The sequence below is a fragment of the Staurois parvus genome, unplaced genomic scaffold, assembly GCF_062004578.1.
Source record: "Staurois parvus isolate SC_StPar_1 unplaced genomic scaffold, SC_StPar_1.0 ptg000208l, whole genome shotgun sequence".
In the NCBI taxonomy this organism is placed as follows: Eukaryota; Metazoa; Chordata; class Amphibia; order Anura; family Ranidae; genus Staurois; species Staurois parvus.
In genome coordinates, this window is record NW_028318004.1 from 2,782,226 (window position 1) to 2,801,662 (window position 19,437).

The window sequence follows — 19,437 nt, forward strand, 5'->3', positions numbered from 1 at the left end:
ATCATACGACATCCAGATCATTTGGGGTCCAGGAGCACCTCATCAATGCCTAACCGTGGCTTCTTAGCTGCACTCTGAAAAGTGATACACTGTGAAACCTGACTGCATCGGGATCCTGCTGGACCGGATGATGCGAGGTGAGTCAGAAGGTGACCCTTGGGAACTGAGCTGCATTTAAAGAGTAACTCCACTTTTCTGGAATAATAACCCTCCCCTACCCCTTGTAATGTCCCCATGCTGTCATGTTACAACCAGAAACGTCAATGTATTTTATTGGGATTTTATGTGATAGACCGACACAAAGTGGCACATAATTGTGAAGTGGAAGGAAAATGAGAAATGGTTTTCAACATTTGTTACAAATAAATCTGTGAAAAGTGTGGCTACATTTGTATTCAGCCCCCGGAGTCAATACTTTGTAGGACCCCCTTTCCCTGAAATTCCAGCTGCAAGTCTTTTTGGGGATGTCTCTACCAGCTTTGCACATCTAGAGAGGGACATTTCTGCCCATTCTTCTTTGCAGAATCGCTCAAGCTGTCAGATTGGATGGAGAGCGTCTGTGAACAGCAATTTTCAAGTCTTGCCACAGATTCTCCATTGGATTTAGGTCTGGACTGTGACTGGGCCATTCTAACACATGAATATGCTTTGATCTAAACCATTCCATTGTAGCTCTGGCTGGATGTTTCTGGTCGTTGTCCTGCTGGAAGGTGAACCTCCGCCCCAGTCTCAAATCTTTTGCAGACTCTAACAGGTTTTCTTCTAAGATGTCCCTGTATTTGGCTCCATCCATCTTCCCATCAACTCTGACCAGCTTCCCTGTCCCTGCTGAAGAAAAGCATCCCCACCACATGATGCTGCCACCACCATGTTTCACAGTGGGGATGGTGTGTTCAGGGTGATGTGGAGTGTTAGTTTTCCACCACACATAGCGTTTTGCTTTTAGGCCAAAAAGTTCAATTTTGGTCTCATCTGACCAGAGCCCCTTCTTCCACATGCTTGCTGTGTCCCCCACATGGCTTCTCGCAAACTGCAAACGGGACTTCTTATGGCTTTCTTTCAACAATGACTTTCTTCTTGCCACTCTTCCTTAATGGTCAGATTTGTGGAGTGCACGACTAATAGTTGTCCTGTGGACAGATTCTCCCACCTGAGTTGTGGATCTCTGCAGCTCCTCCAGAGTTCCCATGGGCCTCTTGGCTGCTTCTCTGATTAATGTTCTCCTTACCTGGCCTGTCAGTTTAGGTGGACGACCCTGTCTTGGTAGGTTTGTAGTTGTGCCATACTCTTTCCATTTTCGGATGATGGATTGAACAGTGCTCCGTGAGATGTTCAAAGCTTGAGATATTTCTTTATAACCTAAGCCTGCTTTAATTTTCTCCACAACTTTATCCCTGACCTGTCTGATGTGCTCCTTGGCCTTCATGATGCTGTTTGTTCACTAATGTTCTCTAACAAACCTCTGAGGGCTTCACAGAACAGCTGTATTTATACTGAGATTACATTACACACAGGTGGACTCTATTTACTAATTAGGGGACTTCTGAAGGCAATTGGTTCCACTAGATTTTAGTCAGGGGTATCAGAGTAAAGGGGGCTGAATACAAATGCCTCCACACTTTTCAGATATTTATTTGTAACAAATGTTGAAAACCATTTCTCATTTTCCTTCCACTTCACAATTATGTGCCACTTTGTGTTGGTCTATCACATCAAATCCCAATAAAATACATTGACGTTTCTGGTTATAATGTGACAACATGTGAGAAGTGTCAAGGGGTATGAATACTTTTTCAGGGCGCTGTATTTACATTGCAGGGATTTTAACAAACTTCCCTACAGATTCCTGCCTTTTGTTGTTCTGGAGGAATAGCTGTTAGTCCGTGTCCATGTATAGAGGGAATCTGTATAGGAGTGGTTTCACAATCATCACTCAGCTGCAGTACCTGCAGGGCTCTGATGAGGAAAGTGGCAGGGTCTGCATCCCTTTAGATGTGACTTCCCTTTGGGAGTATCTCACCAGAAATGACATTCTTGTTGCAGGGGATGCCTGAAATCTTTCTATCTTGGTGCAGACTTCTGGGAAAATCAGTGAGCCAATCACACAAGCAGGAAATGACATTTCTTGGTGGGGGAGGGGGGGTTTATACACCATCTGTATACAGAACACCTCCAGGCAGTTGTATTGCATTTTACAGAGAATGACAGCTCTGCAGATTGGAAAGGAAGGGAATGATTAATAACCTCCATTACAGTACGACTTGTGTCACCATTCTATATGCTATATTATTATTTTTTATTTGCTAATTTTTTTCCCCCCAAAAGTAGAGTTACCCTTTAGACTTTCTGGATTGGTTCGGGTTATGGCCTCATACACACAGGCATCTGGGGGGGGGATGTTTTTACCGCCCACCCAAAGCAGAACATGCCGCCACCACACTTTGTTTCATGACATTACAATTCTACTTCCAGTCATATTCAGCAGGCAGAACCGCCGCCAAACGCTACCCATGCTAGGGAATAGGGCCGTACTGCGACTGCATGCAATGCATGTAGCTGCGATGGGGCTGCCATGTCATCCCTTTAATCCGAAACACATATTCTGTACGCAGGGGGCTGGGCCTGCAGACAAGGCACCAATGAGCGGCATTACCATCGTAATCAGCCACAGAAATAACGTGTTCCCTTTTAAAGGGATGAGGTGGCAGCCGTAATATGCAGTGTGGGCTTTGCAGGGTTAACGCAACCAGGGGCGGACTGACCATTTGGAAACTGGGGCACTGCCCGAGGGCCCGGGGTCAGAAGGGGGCCCCATGAGATGCCCCTGGTACCTTTTTCATAGGCTTTTTTGAGTGTGGGTGAGGACACAGGGGCCCCATGATCCCCTATTGCCCGGGGGCCCCATGAGTTGTCAGTCCGCCCCTGAACGCAACATTGAAGTGGCAAAATGCCACCTTCCAGCTGCTTCTGAAAAGCGATCCATAGTGAATCACTTTTCAGAGGGATAACAATGGCTCATGCAAATGTGAATGAGCCCTACGTGAGCTGTGCAGCATTTCCCACGGCGGCTGTCATTGGCTCTTTAAATGGTGAGGGTGTAACAGGGATCCTTGTTATCTATAGACCCTGCGACCTGAGAGCAGAGGAGTCAGGCGGCTGGTGGGCTGGCCGTGATGATAACACCGCCCACTCGCTAAGCACACGCCCTGAGACGAGGAGGAGTCAGGCGTCTGGCCGTGATAACACCGCCCACTCATCGCTAAGCACACCCCCTGAGACGAGGAGGAGTCAGGCGTCTGGCCGTGATGGTAGCACCGCCCACTCATCGCTAAGCACACGCCCTGAGACGAGGAGGAGTCAGGCGGCTGGAGGGCTGGCCGGGATGATAACACCGCCCACTCTCATCACTAATAACACGACCTGAGACGGGGAGGAGTCCGGCGGCTGTTGGGCTGGCCGGGATGATAACACGGCCCAATCTCCACTAAGAACAGGACCTGAGACAGGAAGGTGCGCGTAGAGCGATGACGACGCCACCCACAACAACGGCTCGGTCACATTTCGGTTCCGCCCATCTGTGGAGACCTGACGCTGTTGGCGTGATGACGTAATTCCGGTTCACAGGTCAGGTGATGTGTGTGAGTGAACCGGGACGCCGATTCCCGGGGCTGTCTTCTTCCTCCCGCCAATTCCCGGACAGGTAATTCTGGGTGACGGGAGCCATGCTGGGGAGGAAGTACAGCGCCGAACACGTGTACCGGAGACATGGCGGGGAATAGGGAGGTGTATGGGCCTCTTACATAGATTTCACAGCACACCTGTACATTGTATACCGAGAGACAGACCTGTAATAGAAGACTGCCTTCCCTTCCTCCGCTTCACTGCACCCTACCACTTCGGAGAGTCCAACCCCCCCCCCCCGACAATGGTTCCTCCCACAAGTCAGTCTGTTCTATGGAGGAGTGTGATCCTGGGAGAGTACATTGTATGTGCAGGGGGGGAGGTGGATGAGGGAATCACACACCAGGGCCGGGTCACACTATAGAAACTCTGTCCAGATGTGTTCCGGATGCATTCCTGCAGGGGTGCGTTCTGGTGTGCAGTCCAGTTACCTTTTCCCCCCTCTTTTTCTTCTATTTAAATAGGTACATGTGCGTTCCAGTACAGTTCTGTGCAGGAAAAATGCAGCCTGTTTTTTTTTTTTTCTTTCTGCTACTGGAATTGCAAGCACTGGTGTGAACTATGACATTGACCACCATATCACCTACTTTCTATGCGTTTTTGGATGCGGGAAAAAAGCAACTGAAAGGCATGTACAGTAATACCTCGGTTAATGTGATTTTCGGTTTACGAATGAAGATCCATTGAAAATAATGCCTCAGTTTACACATTTTTTTTCGCAATACAAAGTGTACATTGGTGCCGATTATTAGATGTGATTGTTGGCTTTTTAGGTTTTCTTCTCTATTGCTCACAGAATTAGCTGTCACTTTCCCTGGAGCTAAAGGAAACATTGTTTCTCTTAACTCAGGGAAATAAACTAAAAGGAAACATTTTCTCTTTTATGTGGGGGGGTGACAGCTGAATCTCTGAGCTATAGTGAAGGAGATAAAAAAAAGTGATAATTACATTTAAAAACCGACACCATAATAAATAAAAAAACAGCATGGGGTCCCCCCTCCCATCTATACCAAGGCCTTCAGGTTTGGTATGGATTTTGAGAGGAACTTCCACGCCAAAATTTAAAAAAAATGGCGTGGGGTTCCCCCCCGAAATCCATGCATGCAGGTCAGGAAAAGGAGGGGGGAGCGAGCGCTTCCCCTCCTGAACCATACCAGGCCACATGCCCTCAACATGAGTTGCTTCCCCCTCAAAACTCCTTGTCCCCATGTTGATGGGGACAAGGGCCTCTTCGCCAAAGCCCTGGCCAGTGGCTGTGGGGGTCTGGGGGCAGATCGGAATCTGGAAGCTCCTTTTAACAAGGGGGACCCCAGATCCCAGCCCACACCCCCCTCCCTCCCCATGTGAATGAGTAGTAGGTACATGGTACCGCTACTCATTCACAAAACGTGTAGTGTAAAAAAAGTCCTTGATCCAACGTCAATCACGATGCCTGCTGTTGCAGCCAACCCGGAAAAAAAAAATAAAGGCTGCGCTTCCAACCAGGGGCGGGCTGTCCATTCGAGCATTCAGGCACTGCCCAAGGGCCCAGGGTCAGTAGGGGGCCCCATGAGATGCCCCTGGTACCTTTTTTCATAGGCTTTTTTTGGGCGTGGGCAAGGACACGGGTCCCATGAGTTGCCAGCCCGCTTCTGGTTCCAACAATGTCTTTCAGCCTTCTGCTTGCTCCGGTGGTTTGCCAGTTCTTAAATATGTAAGGGGCGGGGCCACTCAGGGACATCACCTGAGTGACCCCACCCCACTCCTCATTGGCTGTGACTGCCTGCAGTGGGAACCAATCACTCATGCTGCTGTGTGTCAGGCAATGAGAGAGAACTCACATACATACACATACTAGAGCTAAGTTAGACCGGAGACAACCTACCAGCATGGCTGTGAAGGGTGGGAGGAAACTGGAGTACCTAGAGGAAACCCACGCAGACACAGGGAGAACATGCAAACTCCAGGCAGGTGGTGCCGTGGTTGGAATTAGACTGCAGCAGAGTATCTGACATCCATAGGAAGCCAATGGGTGGTCTGTATTGTCAACAACTACCAAGAGCCAAAATAAAGTATTTGTGTTGTATGAGGAATAACAATAATACGTGATGTTCTACGGCATAAAGCCACAGATGAAACTGAGGGGCCCAGCACTGTACACCAAATCAAAGTGAAATCAAATATAAACAATATAAATTAACCCCTTGCCTACGGGGCACTGTCACCCCCTTCCTGCCCAGGCCAATTTTCAGCTTTCAGCGCTGTCACACTTTGGATGACAATTGCGCGGTCATGCAACACTGTACCCATATGATATTTTTATCATTTTTTTCACACAAATAGAACTTTTTTTTTGGCGGTGTATAATCGCCACCGGGGTTTATTTTTTTCACTATAAACAAAAAGCAAACAATCTGAAAAAAAGAAAAGGTTTTTCTTTGTTTCTATTATAAAATTTTGCAAACAGGTAATTTTTCTCCTTCACTGATGTGCGTTTAGGAGGCATTGATGAGGAGGCACTGATGATGCTGCACCAGGGGCGGACTGAACATTTGGAAATTCGGACACTGGCCGAGGGCCCGGGGTCAGTAGGGGGCCCCATGAGATGCCCCTGGTACCTTTTTTCATATGCTTTTTTGAGTTTGGGCAAGGACACAGGGGCCCCATGATCCCCTATTGCCCGGGAGCCACATGAGTTGTCAGTCTGCCCCTGTGCTGCACTGATATGCAGCAATGATGGGCCCCAATTATCAGTGCAGATCTGTTCTGTGACATTTGCCGGTTGTTGGCAGTACTTTCCTCACGCTGTCACGTTGCTGATAACCGGCAACCGTATTCACTTTGTGATCTGCTGTGTCATTGGACACGGCTGATCATGTGGTAAAAGGCCGCTGTGATTGGCCTTTTACCTAATTATGTGATCAGCTGTGTACGTAGGACACAGCGATCACTGACAGCACCGGGGGGGTGGCGTGTTCTGGGAGGACATCATATGACGCCCTCCCAGAAATGGACAGCCACACTGTAGCCGTCATTCGGCTGTGGTTATTTGAAGTCCAACGTCAACACAATGTGTGAGTCCAGTCCCATAGGCAGAAGAGGTGATACGTCCCGTGACCGTTTCTGTCATTTTCATATGCAGTAACAATGGTGCAACATAGATGGATCATCGGTGTAATCTCATCCAATTCGGTGCCTCCTCACCCTCCAGGTTAGCGATGTCTCACTTCACACCGCACTCACCAGAGAGTATTGACTCCATGAGGGTGAATTATTAAAGACAAATAGACTGTGCACTCTGCAAGGGCATTTGCTCCAGAGCTTAGTAAATGAGGTTAAGCTTCACTTTGCAAAGAATACCCAATCATATGTAAGGGAAAAAAAATAGCATTTTTGCTTGCACATGATTGGATGATTGAAATCAGCAGAGCCTCCCCTTATTTCAGAACTTCTCGTCAGATCTAGAGCAGCTGCATTTGCGGTGCACAGACTATTTGCCTTTAGTAAATCAACCCCCTGGTAGGTGAGCACAAATTCCAATCCCCCCAAGAGGTATCCAGGATATTATACGTCACGCCAGTTGCTCAAATGGTCAAATGTAGTGCGATAAGCACATGAAAGAAAAGCCTCTCATAATTAAACACCATTAATTATTACAAAAGGAATACAAGGCAATGCATTTCCATATATAAAATTCCAGAGTGGGCATGAACCAAGAAGCATTCACTGTGTGTGTGGCTAGCGTGTTCTCTACCAAGTGGATGTCATGTCACAGGAAATCCTCAAGGGAGGGAGGAGCAGGCAAGTGCCCTGCCATCCTAGGCTGTGTGTTTCTATTGATGTACACAGTGTAGGGAGACACAGCTCTATTCCCTGCATGCAATGGTGGCTTCACTGGACACTGCAAGAGAAAGGAGCCACCCTTTTTTTCTGAAAAAAGCAGTCATTGCACCAGCCTGAACTGGAACATAGGCAAGATGAAGAAGTTGCGTACTCAGTGATAACTGAATGTCAGCTGCTGAAAGTGTAAAGTGTTACTAAACCAGAACAGTAAAATCAGTCTGTAAATGCAGTAAAGCATGCTTGTTATACTCACTGTGGAACCTAAGGGGTTAATCCACATTGTGTAAAATAGCTGTTTGATCCTGTCTTCTCTGATCCTCCCTTTCTTCTACTGTCCCCAATGCATCTGCTGATAGTATAGAGCCCTAGGAGGCAATCTGTGCACGCTTAGTTTAGTGTGTGTTGTTTTTTCGGGGAGAAGGGTGCATGCAAGGTCCGGGGATAGCGAATATAGTGAATGCAGGGTCCGGGGAGACCAGATATAGTGAATGCAGGGTCCTGGGAGAACGGATATAGTGAATGCAGGGTCCAGGGAGACCAGATATAGTGAATGCAGGGTCCGGGGAGACCAGATAGAGTGAATGCAGGGTCCGGGGACAGCGGATATAGTGAATGCAGGGTCCAGGGAGACCAGATATAGTGAATGCAGGGTCCTGGGAGACCAGATATAGTGAATGCAGGGTCCGGGGAGAGCGGATATAGTGAATGCAGGGTCCAGGGAGACCAGATATAGTGAATGCAGGGTCCTGGGAGACCAGATATAGTGAATGCAGGGTCCTGGGAGACCGGATATAGTGAATGCAGGGTCCGGGGAGAGCGGATATAGTGAATGCAGGGTCCGGGGAGACCAGATATAGTGAATGCAGGGTCCGGGGAGACCAGATATAGTGAATGCAGGGTCCGGGGAGACCAGATATAGTGAATGCAGGGTCCGGGGAGACCAGATATAGTGAATGCAGGGTCCGGGGAGACCAGATATAGTGAATGCAGGGTCCGGGGAGACCAGATATAGTGAATGCAGGGTCCGGGGAGACCAGATATAGTGAATGCAGGGTCCGGGGAGACCAGATATAGTGAATGCAGAGTCCGGGGAGACCAGATATAGTGAATGCAGGGTCCGGGGAGAGCGGATATAGTGAATGCGGGGTCCAGGGAGAGCGAATATAGTGAATGCGGGGTCCGGGGAGAGCGGATATAGGGAATGCGGGGTCCGGGGAGACCGGATATAGTGAATGCGGGGTCCGGGGAAACCGGATATAGGGAATGCAGGGTCCGGGGTTTAGTAACACTTTAATATCACTTTAAGAGGGGTATTGTAGTTTGATTTTCAGAGTAACAGTCTGCTTCATAAACTGCTACAAGTTGGGAGCGATGCCTAACCTATCCATGCATTGAGTAATAACTGCCAGAATAGGTATCAGACCTGTATACAGATTTATATTCTCTAAATTGTTTCTACTTCTGCTGAACTGCCTTTCTTCATTCACCTTGTGGATTGATCATAGTTATATATTTATTTTCTCTTTCTAGTGTCCTGTGAACCGCAAAAATGAGCGGGTCCAAACCGGACATCCTTTGGGCTCCCCACCACGTGGACAGGTTTGTGGTCTGTGATTCCGAGCTCAGCCTCTACCACATCGAGTCAGCAGCCAGCACCAGCTCTGAACTCAAAGCTGGATCCTTGAGACTGTCCGAAGAAACCACGGCAACCTTGCTAGCTATCAACTCTGACACCCCATACATGAAATGTGTGGCATGGTACCCAAAATATGACCCGGAATGCCTCCTGGCAGTTGGTCAGGCTAATGGCAGAGTTGTCCTTACCAGTCTAGGCCAAGACCACAATTCTAAGTGTAAGGAGTTGATGGGGAAAGAGTTTGTCCCTAAGCATGCCCGGCAATGCAATACTTTGGCTTGGAATCCTGTGGACAGTAACTGGCTGGCCGCCGGTTTGGACAAACACAGAGCTGACTTCTCCGTCTTGATTTGGGATATAAGCAGCAAGTACACGCCTGACGTAGCCGTCCCTATGGAGAAAGTCCGTCTTTCCTCCACCGATGGTGAATCGTGTTTAGTGGTGACAAAGCCACTGTACGAACTTGGACAGAACGATGCATGCCTCTCCCTTTGCTGGCTTCCAAGAGAACAGAAGCTCCTGCTGGCCGGCATGCATCGCAACCTGGCTATTTTTGACCTCCGAAACACAAACCAGAAAATGTTTGTCAACACCAAAGCCGTCCAGGGGGTGACGGTAGACCCACACTTCCATGACAGGGTGGCATCCTTCTTTGAAGGGCAAGTGGCAATCTGGGACCTTAGAAAATTTGAAAAGCCAGTGTTGACCCTTACAGAACAACCAAAGCCGCTAAGCAAGGTGGCCTGGTGTCCAACAAGGACGGGCTTACTCGCCACGTTAACCCGGGACAGTAATGTAATCAGACTCTATGACATGCAGCACACGCCCACACCTATCGGTGATGAAACCGAACCCACCATTATAGAAAGGAGCGTACAACCTTGTGATCACTACATCGCTTCATTTGCCTGGCACCCAACCAGTCAGAACCGCATGGTGGTGGTCACTCCCAACAGGACGATGACTGATTTTACTGTTTTTGAGCGTATTTCGCTGGACTGGAGTCCTACTACCTCCTTGATGTGGGCCTGCAGTAGGCAGCTATATGAATGTACAGAAGAAGGGAAGGACAGCTCTGTAGACAGAGACATAGCCACAAAAATGCGCCTAAGAGCTTTATCAAGGTACGGATTGGACACAGAGCAAGTCTGGAGAAATCACTTACTGGCGGGAAATGAAGACCCTCAGCTAAAGTCTCTTTGGTACACTTTGCACTATATCCTTCAAGTGACTCCTGCTGTTTTGTTTGAAGGGATTGCTCATCAGATATTTGAGCTAACAAGCCATGTTGCACTAGCAAGCTTGTTGTGGCAACTCAATAATAGGAATGCTTAAGAGAGCGCTTTCCTGCTCCTATGGTGTTGCTTCCTCACTAGCTAAAATGATGCAGAATTATGCAAGCAAGGGAAGTGGCAGTGCAGTGACACCTTGCTAAGGAAGGGACGGACGATGTAGGAGCAGTTTGATGTTCTCTCTGTGCTTTCTCTGTCGACAGCAACATTACTTGTTTGTGCTAGCCTGGCAAGCAACAGAGCAACACTTTAACCTCACTAGCGTTCTGATTATGTCCATATTTCTGTGCTCAAAGCGGTACATTTTTTTGCATGGAAATATGTCGTTTTTTTATTGTAGGTCTGTAAATTCTTAGGAATAACTCACTGAAATCTGTCCGAACAAGAGTCTAGTAAACATCCCGGGTATGATAAAACTTGAAACACAAAATCATAAATTATAATTTAATAAACAATCCTAAAAAATAATAATAAATTGAATTCAATAATATAAACAAACCAAAACACTGAAATTTGAAATATAGCGCCAAGTTCGCACATCGCTGAGCAAAGTCGCAGAATCGTTTTCAGTGTCTGATGAGGAATTTCCCCCACGAATCATTATCACTCAATTCTGCAAGTGGTTCTGATTTACTATCGCTGTTCTCTAGCCGGTCTAAAACCGCTTTTGACATAAAGGGACGCTTTTTGGACGCCATGGACGTTTCTCAGTTTCCAGGCAGAAAGAACAGTAAAAATGCAGGCAGGGCGCCGGACAAAGCACTCGGGACAAAATGTATGTGAAATGGTTTGATACAGGAATGTTCTACTATGTGATTTTAGTGTATTTAGAGAATGTCACATTTTTAAATTTCCCGCCGGTTCTGTCCCTGTACGTTCCGACGTCGCAGGGAACGGAACCCGGTAGACAGATGCCGACATCGGCCGGAGGAGATGACCGGGGACGCTGCAGGGGGGACATCGCGGGAGCGAAGGACAAGGTAAGTGCTGCAGGGAATCCCTGAGCAGCGCTGTAGCTCGGGGTTACCGCTTTTGGTACTGAAACTTTACCCTGAGCTATACTTGGGAATACCTCCAGGGAGGTTAAAGAGCAGGTGTGCGTTCTTTCTGTTCTTAATCCTGTCACTGTGAGTATCCACCAGCAGCAGGATTACTAGCCAAACTGACTTTCAGCTAGGGTCCATGAGCAAAATCTAGCTTGCTTTTGGGCGTATTCAGATTATAATTGCTATCAGTTTGGGTCATTTGATATCATTCAGTATTCATTGATAGGTAAATGTGACTTTCCTCCAAGCTGCATCAATCTGCCTCAAGGTGCTTTTGCATTGCCATCGACCTGTATGGTGCGAGAATAAGTTCTGAGGCAAACAGAACCTCATACATGCTGGCCCTTACAGAAGAGTTCCTAATAGCGGCATGGTAATCATTGACAATTGCCTGCAGAACGTTCATTGAGAATTTGCTCCATAGTAGACAACTCACTTTCCTAAAAAGCATGTGGAAAAGAAAAAAGCCTACATCTGATCACAAAGGTTGAGCTGCATTTTTATTGCCTCCCAACTGCTTCCCCTTAAAGTGGGTTTTCACCACCCCCCACATTTTTTAAAAACAACCCTTTTATGATGGTGAGATTTACACATTTTAGATTCTCGCCCATCCAGTGAATCCAACGATGTCCAGCAGAGATCCTCCTCTCTTCTGGCAGCACTCGGTCCCTCACTGTCATGTTTTGCTGTAACATCATTGCGCAGCTGCCAGCTGTTCCGGGTTCAGCCAACACATCTCTTGATGACGCCCCATTAGGCCATCCCCCTCCTCTTTCACTGAATGAAAGGCTGTGCCTACTGGCATATGTGACGTTCATATCCTGGGAGGCAAATGGGGAACAGTGCACATCGTTTGTCTAGGTCAGGGGTCTCCAGACTTTATAAACAAAGGGCCAGTTTACTATCCTTCCAGCTTAACCTCCCTGGAGGTATTCCCTGGTGTAGCTCGGGGTAAAATCACATATAACATAACTGTATCAAACCATTTCACATACATTTTGTCCCGAGTGCTTTGTCCGGCGCCCTGCCTGCATTTTTACTGTTCTTTCTGCCTGCAAACTGAGAAACGTCCATGGCGTCCAAAAAGCATCCCTTTAGGTCAAAATCGGTTTTAGACCGGCTAGAGAACAGCGATAGTAAATTGGACCCACTTGCAGAATTGAGTGATAATGATTCGTGGGGGAAATTCGTCTTCAGACACTGAAACAATTTTGCGACTTTGCTCAGTGATGTGCGAACTTGGCGCTATATTTCAAATTTCAGTGTTTTTGGTTTGATTATATTATAAAATTAAATATATTATTTTTTATGATTATTTATGAAATTATAATTTATGATTTCGTGTTTCAAATTTTAACATACCCGGGATGTTTACTAGACTCTTGTTCGGACAGATTTCAGTGAGTTATTCCTAAAAATTACATAATCAGACCGCTAGGGAGGTTAAGGGGGGCCGGACACTGGCCATTGGGAGTAAAAAAGGTCCCGATGTCAATGGAAATAAAAAATGCCCCATTGTTGGTGTCAGTGGGAGGAATTGTGCCCCATTGCTGGTGTCATTGGGAGGAATTGTGCCCCTTTGTCAGTGGGAGGATTATTTCATTTGTTGGTATCCGTGGATGAAAATCGTGCCCCAAGGGCCAGATAAAAGCAAACAGAGGGCCACAGTTTGTAGACTTCTGGCCTAGGTGAATGACGTTTAAGGGGGGGGGAGTGAATTAAAGGGAAAAAAAAAATTCCTAATCGTGCAGAGGACTGGAGGGGGGATGGTGAGAGGGAGGATGAAGAACCTCTATGGGATGCAGAGGCCGCAGCCAGGGTGTAGACATGCTGCCTTGCTTCGCAGTGACAGCAGGTAGTAAATCCCCTGTTGCTTCCAGTGTGCCCACTGAGCGCGACATGTTCATGTGAATTTGCAGGGTTCAAGGCAAGGATGGGAAAGAACCCTAAGGTCTTGTTCACAAGAGCAAAATGTACAACAAGCTTTTCAAAGAATTTGCAGAGCTTTCTACAAGCTTCTTTAACCCCTTGGCGCCGGCGCCTCCCGGCCCTTTAAGGGTTTCAGAAGCGTGGGGCGGGGTTTTAGGGTCATGTGACCGCCGTGATTCGCCGTCACGGCGGTCACACGATCGGGAAAGGTCCCGATTGAAAGAGGAGATCGGGACCTTTCCGTGAGTACCGGGCATGTGTGCTCGGACCACGTGGGGTGCGCGCTCTCAGTACATATGTTTTTCTTAATTGCGCACTAATGTGCCTCCGCTCGGCGTCTAGGCCCAGATGCCGGGAGGCCGCACATTTGTGTGTGGCCGGCGTGAAGAGGTTAAAATACCATTCAGCTTCAGTTTGGGAAGTGCTGCAACTCAGTTTAACCAAGCTGCTAGTTGGCTTCAATAGGCTTCAGCACTACTTCAGTTATGCTAGCAGCGTGCTTACCCGCCCCCCCCGTATGACTGCCCAACACATATGTGCAGAGGCAAAAGTGGGCTTTAACCCCCATACTCTGCACATGAGTGTCGCAGGGAGGCCAATGTTTATGTGCTGCAGCTGCCAGTATGGGGTAAAGATGGGTAGCCAGCGGGACCAGCATCCAATCATGTGACCAGTGGACAAAGCATTTGTTCTTTTATTCATTTTTTTTTTTTTTTTTTCCCCAGGCTTTTTTGCCTTCATTTTTACCTGGTAATCCTACCAGTAAGACACTTCCTGCCCCATGGTGACAACAATCCCTCACCTTACTGTAATGAAGGAGTAGTGTTAGCGTTGTCACCCTAGGCTGTTGATTTGGAATACAGAATGTGCTCTCCATCATAACATAGTAGTCGATGTTCTTTACACCACATAAGATTGCTGCACAAATCTGACAACATTGTTTGTTGGGATTTCAGTGCTCCAGAGTCAGTGTGTGTAACGGACCGCCTGACAGCACCTCTATCAGTCCCCCGGTAGAGCCTCCCCAGAGTGCGGAGTCTAAGCACCGGAGCACTTGTTCACCAGGGCCCCTGATGGGGGGGATGGACTTGGAGCGCTCCGGTACCAGGTCGCAACTACCAGGTATCTCCAACAGGGGTAGAGGAGTCTGACAGGGGCTCCAGAGAGCTATGAGTCTGATGTAAGGGAGCCTAGTGATCCCTGCGGGGTGGGTGGATGGATGAGCTAAATCAGAGTCATGCAGGCCGGGTCGATAACTAGCGGATCGGTAAGGTACAAAACGGTAGGCTAAGGATAGTCGGGTCACACGCAGGGTCAATACCAGGAGGTCAGATCTAAACGAGAACATCCAGGAGCAGAGTTAGGCAAGCCAAGGGGTCAGGACGGGAGAAGGCAACAAGGTCAAAACAATCCAGATCAGAAGTCCTCACACACAGGTAACAGGATACAAAGACCATTCGGCAACAAGTGTCTGTGCAGGGCTAGTTTAAATAGCCCGCCCTGCACCTGACAGGCGTAGCCTGGGTCCCAGTGCCTGCCTAGTACTGTCCAGACGACGGGTGCGCCTGGGTCCTAGTGCCCTGCCACCTATATGTCTCGGCAGACACCTACGCATGTGTAGACCCATGCGTCGCGATGGTTCCTGACAGTGTGTTGTCAGCTCTCTGAATTTCTGGCAGATCAGGTATTTTCTATACTTGCATCATTTTAAAAGGATATGACATGGAGAAATGTACAAGTATTGCAGAGATGTACTGAATGTATGGAATTTTACTTCAGATATGCACAAATGATTGTACACCTGTGATTTTCCTATATATATATGTGAATACTTATGAAGCAGTATGCAGAAGACATAGATCAGAAATCTTCAAGCAACAAAGGATCATTGGTCTTCGCTGGTATTAAAACCATTGTGAAGTCATCAGTTGGTAAGAAGATGAAACCAAATTGAAATAGGATTTAAGCTTTTAATGTACAGTATTTATTTCTCTATTGATTGAACATGATGAAACGGATGCACAATTTATATCGCCAGACGCCCAGGATATGCAATTCCAGGCGCCGCAGCTGTTTTTTTTTTTTTTTTTTTTTTTTATAGCCCTGCTGTGCAAGCAGTCTCAGTACAGGTGCAATTTTTCTGGCGCTCTCTCTCTTCCCAACTGCCTCCCATTGGCTTCAATGCAAAAGGAAGCCTCCCAGTTGGCTTCAATGCAAAAGGAAGCCTCCCAGTTGGCTTCAGTGCAAAGGAAGCCTCCCATTGGCTTCAGTGCAAAGGAAGCCTCCCATTGGCTTCAGTGCAAAGGAAGCCTCCCATTGGCTTCAGTGCAAAGGAAGCCTCCCATTGGCTTCAGTGCAAAGGAAGCCTCCCATTGGCTTCAGTGCAAAGGAAGCCTCCCATTGGCTTCAGTGCAAAGGAAGCCTCCCATTGGCTACAGTGCAAAGGAAGCCTCCCATTGGCTACAGTGCAAAGGAAGCCTCCCATTGGCTACAGTGCAAAGGAAGCCTCCCATTGGCTTCAAAGCAAAAAACCCGCCTCCCATTGGCCTCAGTGCAAATCTCCTGTCAATACCAATCCTATGTGAACACTTATCTCCACATGCCTCTCTACTCTTATCACTTGCGAGCCTGGAACGCACCAATACAATCTTGCGGAGGACCATTTTTGTAATGGCTCTCAAAACATAATGCGTGTGGATCAGATCTGTGTGAACCACCTCAATAGGCACACATAATATTTAGCCTTTCATGCAAATTTGTGAGTTTAAAAAACGCATCCAGAATGGCATATGTGTGAACCAGGGCGGCTCCATTCACATCTGTGCATTATGGGATTGCGGGCAGAATCACTGAGATTCTGCCCGCGATCGCAAAACGCAGTTCAGGTGCCATTATTTTCACTTGCACGTGCTGCGGTTTTGCGGCAATTGTCACGCAGCAAATCGTATCACATGAAGATTGTCGGCCAAAAGGAGGCGCTGTTCCTGTTTGGGTGGCAAGATTCACGCAATGCGAATTGCCGCGCAGTAAATCGCACAACAATCGTGACAAAACGCATCCCTTGAAGATTGTTGCCCAAAAGAAGCTCTTGCTCCTCTTTGGTCAACAAGCTTCATGTGATGCGATTTGCCGCGATCGTCTGGAGCTGGAGACAGGCAGGGAGGTGAAGAGGAGATAAAACCGCGCAATGTCAAAGATATTAAAAGTTATAATCGCCATAAAGCCCCTTTTGTTTTTAAAAGCCCCAGACATTGCTGAAAGCTCCTACGGTTTTGGTTATAATGATTTAGGTGAATGTAGCCTAATTCATAGCCTTGCCTTGTGATGAGGAGCAGTAAAGCACAACCACTCTGTTGCAGAGTGAAGCAGGGACTGAGTATGTTAGAAGTAAATATGGCTCCCTCCATGTACATCTAGAATTACAGATTATTAGGTCTGTTTATGAAGCCGAGGATGGTGCTTTCACTGAACATTCTCTGGTGGAGATAAAATCATTCTCAAAACCCCTTCACGCATAAGGGTAAAACAAATCTTAATGCCTTAGTAAAATTTTACAACTTTGACGTGTTAGTAAAAGCGTACATATCATCACAACTACTTTATACATCCAGGTGAATTATACCGCATTTTTTTTTTTCAGGACAAATTGGGCTTTCATTTGGTGGTAAATGGTAATGAATATCTCCTGATTTTTTTTTTGTATTATTATCAAAGGAAAACTGGCCCAAAATAGTAAAAAAAAAAAAAATTTTTTTTAATTTAGCTGTGTTTCCTGTTATTACCATAACTACCACCAAAGAACAACTCAAAATAAATTTCTTAGATCTTGACTATCGCAGCGATACCATATATGTGTGTTATTTGTTGTTTGTACCCATACTACAGAAACAATATGGTGCATTTTGTTTTGTTTTTTTACCTAAAACACACTGACACTGATACCAATTTAAAAAAAAAAAAATCCCGACTTTTGACCTTTGACCCATACACTAACCCTGGTACTGAACTAGATCAAACCTTGATCTAGGTATTTTTTCTTTATTTTTTAATTATCTTTTTTTTTTTAACAATTTTTTTTTCTCTCTCTGCAAGGAAAGAAATAGATACAATGTATCTCTCTCCTCCATTCAGAGAGAAAAAAAAACAAGAGGGGGTGGGCTTCACAGTGACTGATCATTCATAGCCAATCAAAGGCTATCACAGCAATCATGTGACCCAAAATCGGGAGTCTCGGTCCCGATCGTTAGATCGAGACCCGGGGCTTTCAGTGACACCCCGGTCTACAGCACGCTGTATGGCACGTTCCCAGCACAAAGACAGGTACGCAAATATGTATCCCCACGGAAAATAGCCCAGGTCGGTCAGGCTGCATATTTGTGTTATGTCGGCATGAACGGGTTAAACACATGGACTTGGAAGAGTCTCCAACAGAGAATGTTTGGTGAAAGTCACATTCACCGCTTTATAGGTAGGCCTCTTTATTTGGTAACGGGGTTTCTAAAAGCCTTAACGTGTTTATGAAGTGAAAGCATTGTGTGTTCTTCCTGTACAGGAATAGCGGAGAGCGTCCGGAGCAGCTGGAGTGGCTCTGATCGGCAAGCGGACATCGTACATTACGTCAGCGAAGAACGCGGCCTGGCTCTGCAGCTGTGCGGCTGGAGGAAGAAGGGTGCAGACTCCAACATTGGCCCTTTCCTGACCTCCTTAGAACAGGAAGAAGAATGGGAAAGGGCAGCTGCTATTGCCTTGTTTAACCTGGATATCCGACGTGCCATACAGATACTGAATAAAGGGGCAACCTCGGGGAAGGGTAGGTGGTGCTACTTTCTTTTCCTCCTGCTTTCATTTCCTCGAATTACCTGTTGGGACCAGGGATTGAGTCAGAATAATGACTTCTGTCCTTTGTGTATAGCTTCTTTCAACAATTGCACTGTACTGTTGCACTGGATAGCCTGTAGTGCTCTGGGAGTCCTTAGTCATGCAACAAATATTTGTTGAATACAAAAAAAAGTTTAAAAAACTGTAAAATTGACCCAAACTATTGGTTTTATGTTTACCTGAGCCTGCAATTCATATGCAGAAAGAAAAGTGTCACCTACACACCAAGGAATCCTCAAGCAGGACCTGAGGATTGGTTTATATAGTGGTCACATAATATCAACAGCGGTTCAGAGCTACGCAGGGCCCCTTGCGTTACGAAGGGGCCCTGCGTGCCTCCGAAATGTTGCCTCTGTTGATATTATGTGACTACTAAATAAAGCTTCGGAATGTTTTGAGGATGCCTTGGTGTGCTGGTGACACTTTTCTTTCTGCATATGAATGGCAGGCTCAGGTAAACATAAAACCAATAGTTTGGGTCAATTTTACAGTTTTTGAAACTTTTTTTTTTTTTATTCAACAACAAAATCAATTGTTCTCTGTGTGTCCTGTTCACACCACAACACTGGTATCATACAGATTTTTTCAGCGCAGGAATTTGCAACTTGTATAAAACTTGCTAAAGTCATAATGTAATATTAAACCTTTTTTTTTCTTCTTAATAAAATAATAAACAAGTTATACTCACCTGCTCTGTGCAGTGCTCTTGCACACAGCAACCCCAATCCTCCTGTTCTGGTGTCTCCTGCTGGCACTCCTGGCTCCTCCTCTTCTGCAAGTGCCACCATAGGCAGCTGATTCCCATGGGGGCACTCATGCGGACTCGCCCCCAAGCCGCCCTGTCTGCATCTATTGACCGAGACAGGGCGGCTCTGCTCTATAACACCTCCCCCAAACCCCCCCCCATGTCCATGTCACAGAGTTTGACAGCAGCAGTAGCCAATGGCTTCCATTGCTATCAATCTGCCGTATGAGGAGGGACAGAGCGGGGAGAGCTGCTGCTCTCATGCACAGCGCTGGATCGAGATAAGGGTGGTGACACAGGATGCATTATGGTAAAAAAAAAAAAAACCTTTTAGTCTTTAGGTTCCATTAACACCTATGCAGGTTGCTTTTTGTTTGTTTTACAGTGCTTCTTCGCAGTTCGTTTTGC

The 19,437-nt window shown here is 46.8% G+C and overlaps 1 protein-coding gene across 1 annotated transcript in view; it reads left to right on the plus strand.

Moving 5' to 3' along the window:
• Nucleotides 1-3,386: 3,386 nt before the first annotated feature.
• LOC149461206 (GATOR2 complex protein MIOS-A-like) overlaps nucleotides 3,387-19,437 on the plus strand; it is a 34,515-nt gene continuing 18,464 nt past the window's right edge. The window contains 4 exon segments of the mRNA XM_089678669.1: nucleotides 3,387-3,700; nucleotides 9,034-10,355; nucleotides 15,239-15,337; nucleotides 17,959-18,216. Coding sequence (XP_089534795.1) covers nucleotides 9,053-10,355; nucleotides 15,239-15,337; nucleotides 17,959-18,216 — 1,660 coding nt within the window. The 5' untranslated portion in view covers nucleotides 3,387-3,700; nucleotides 9,034-9,052.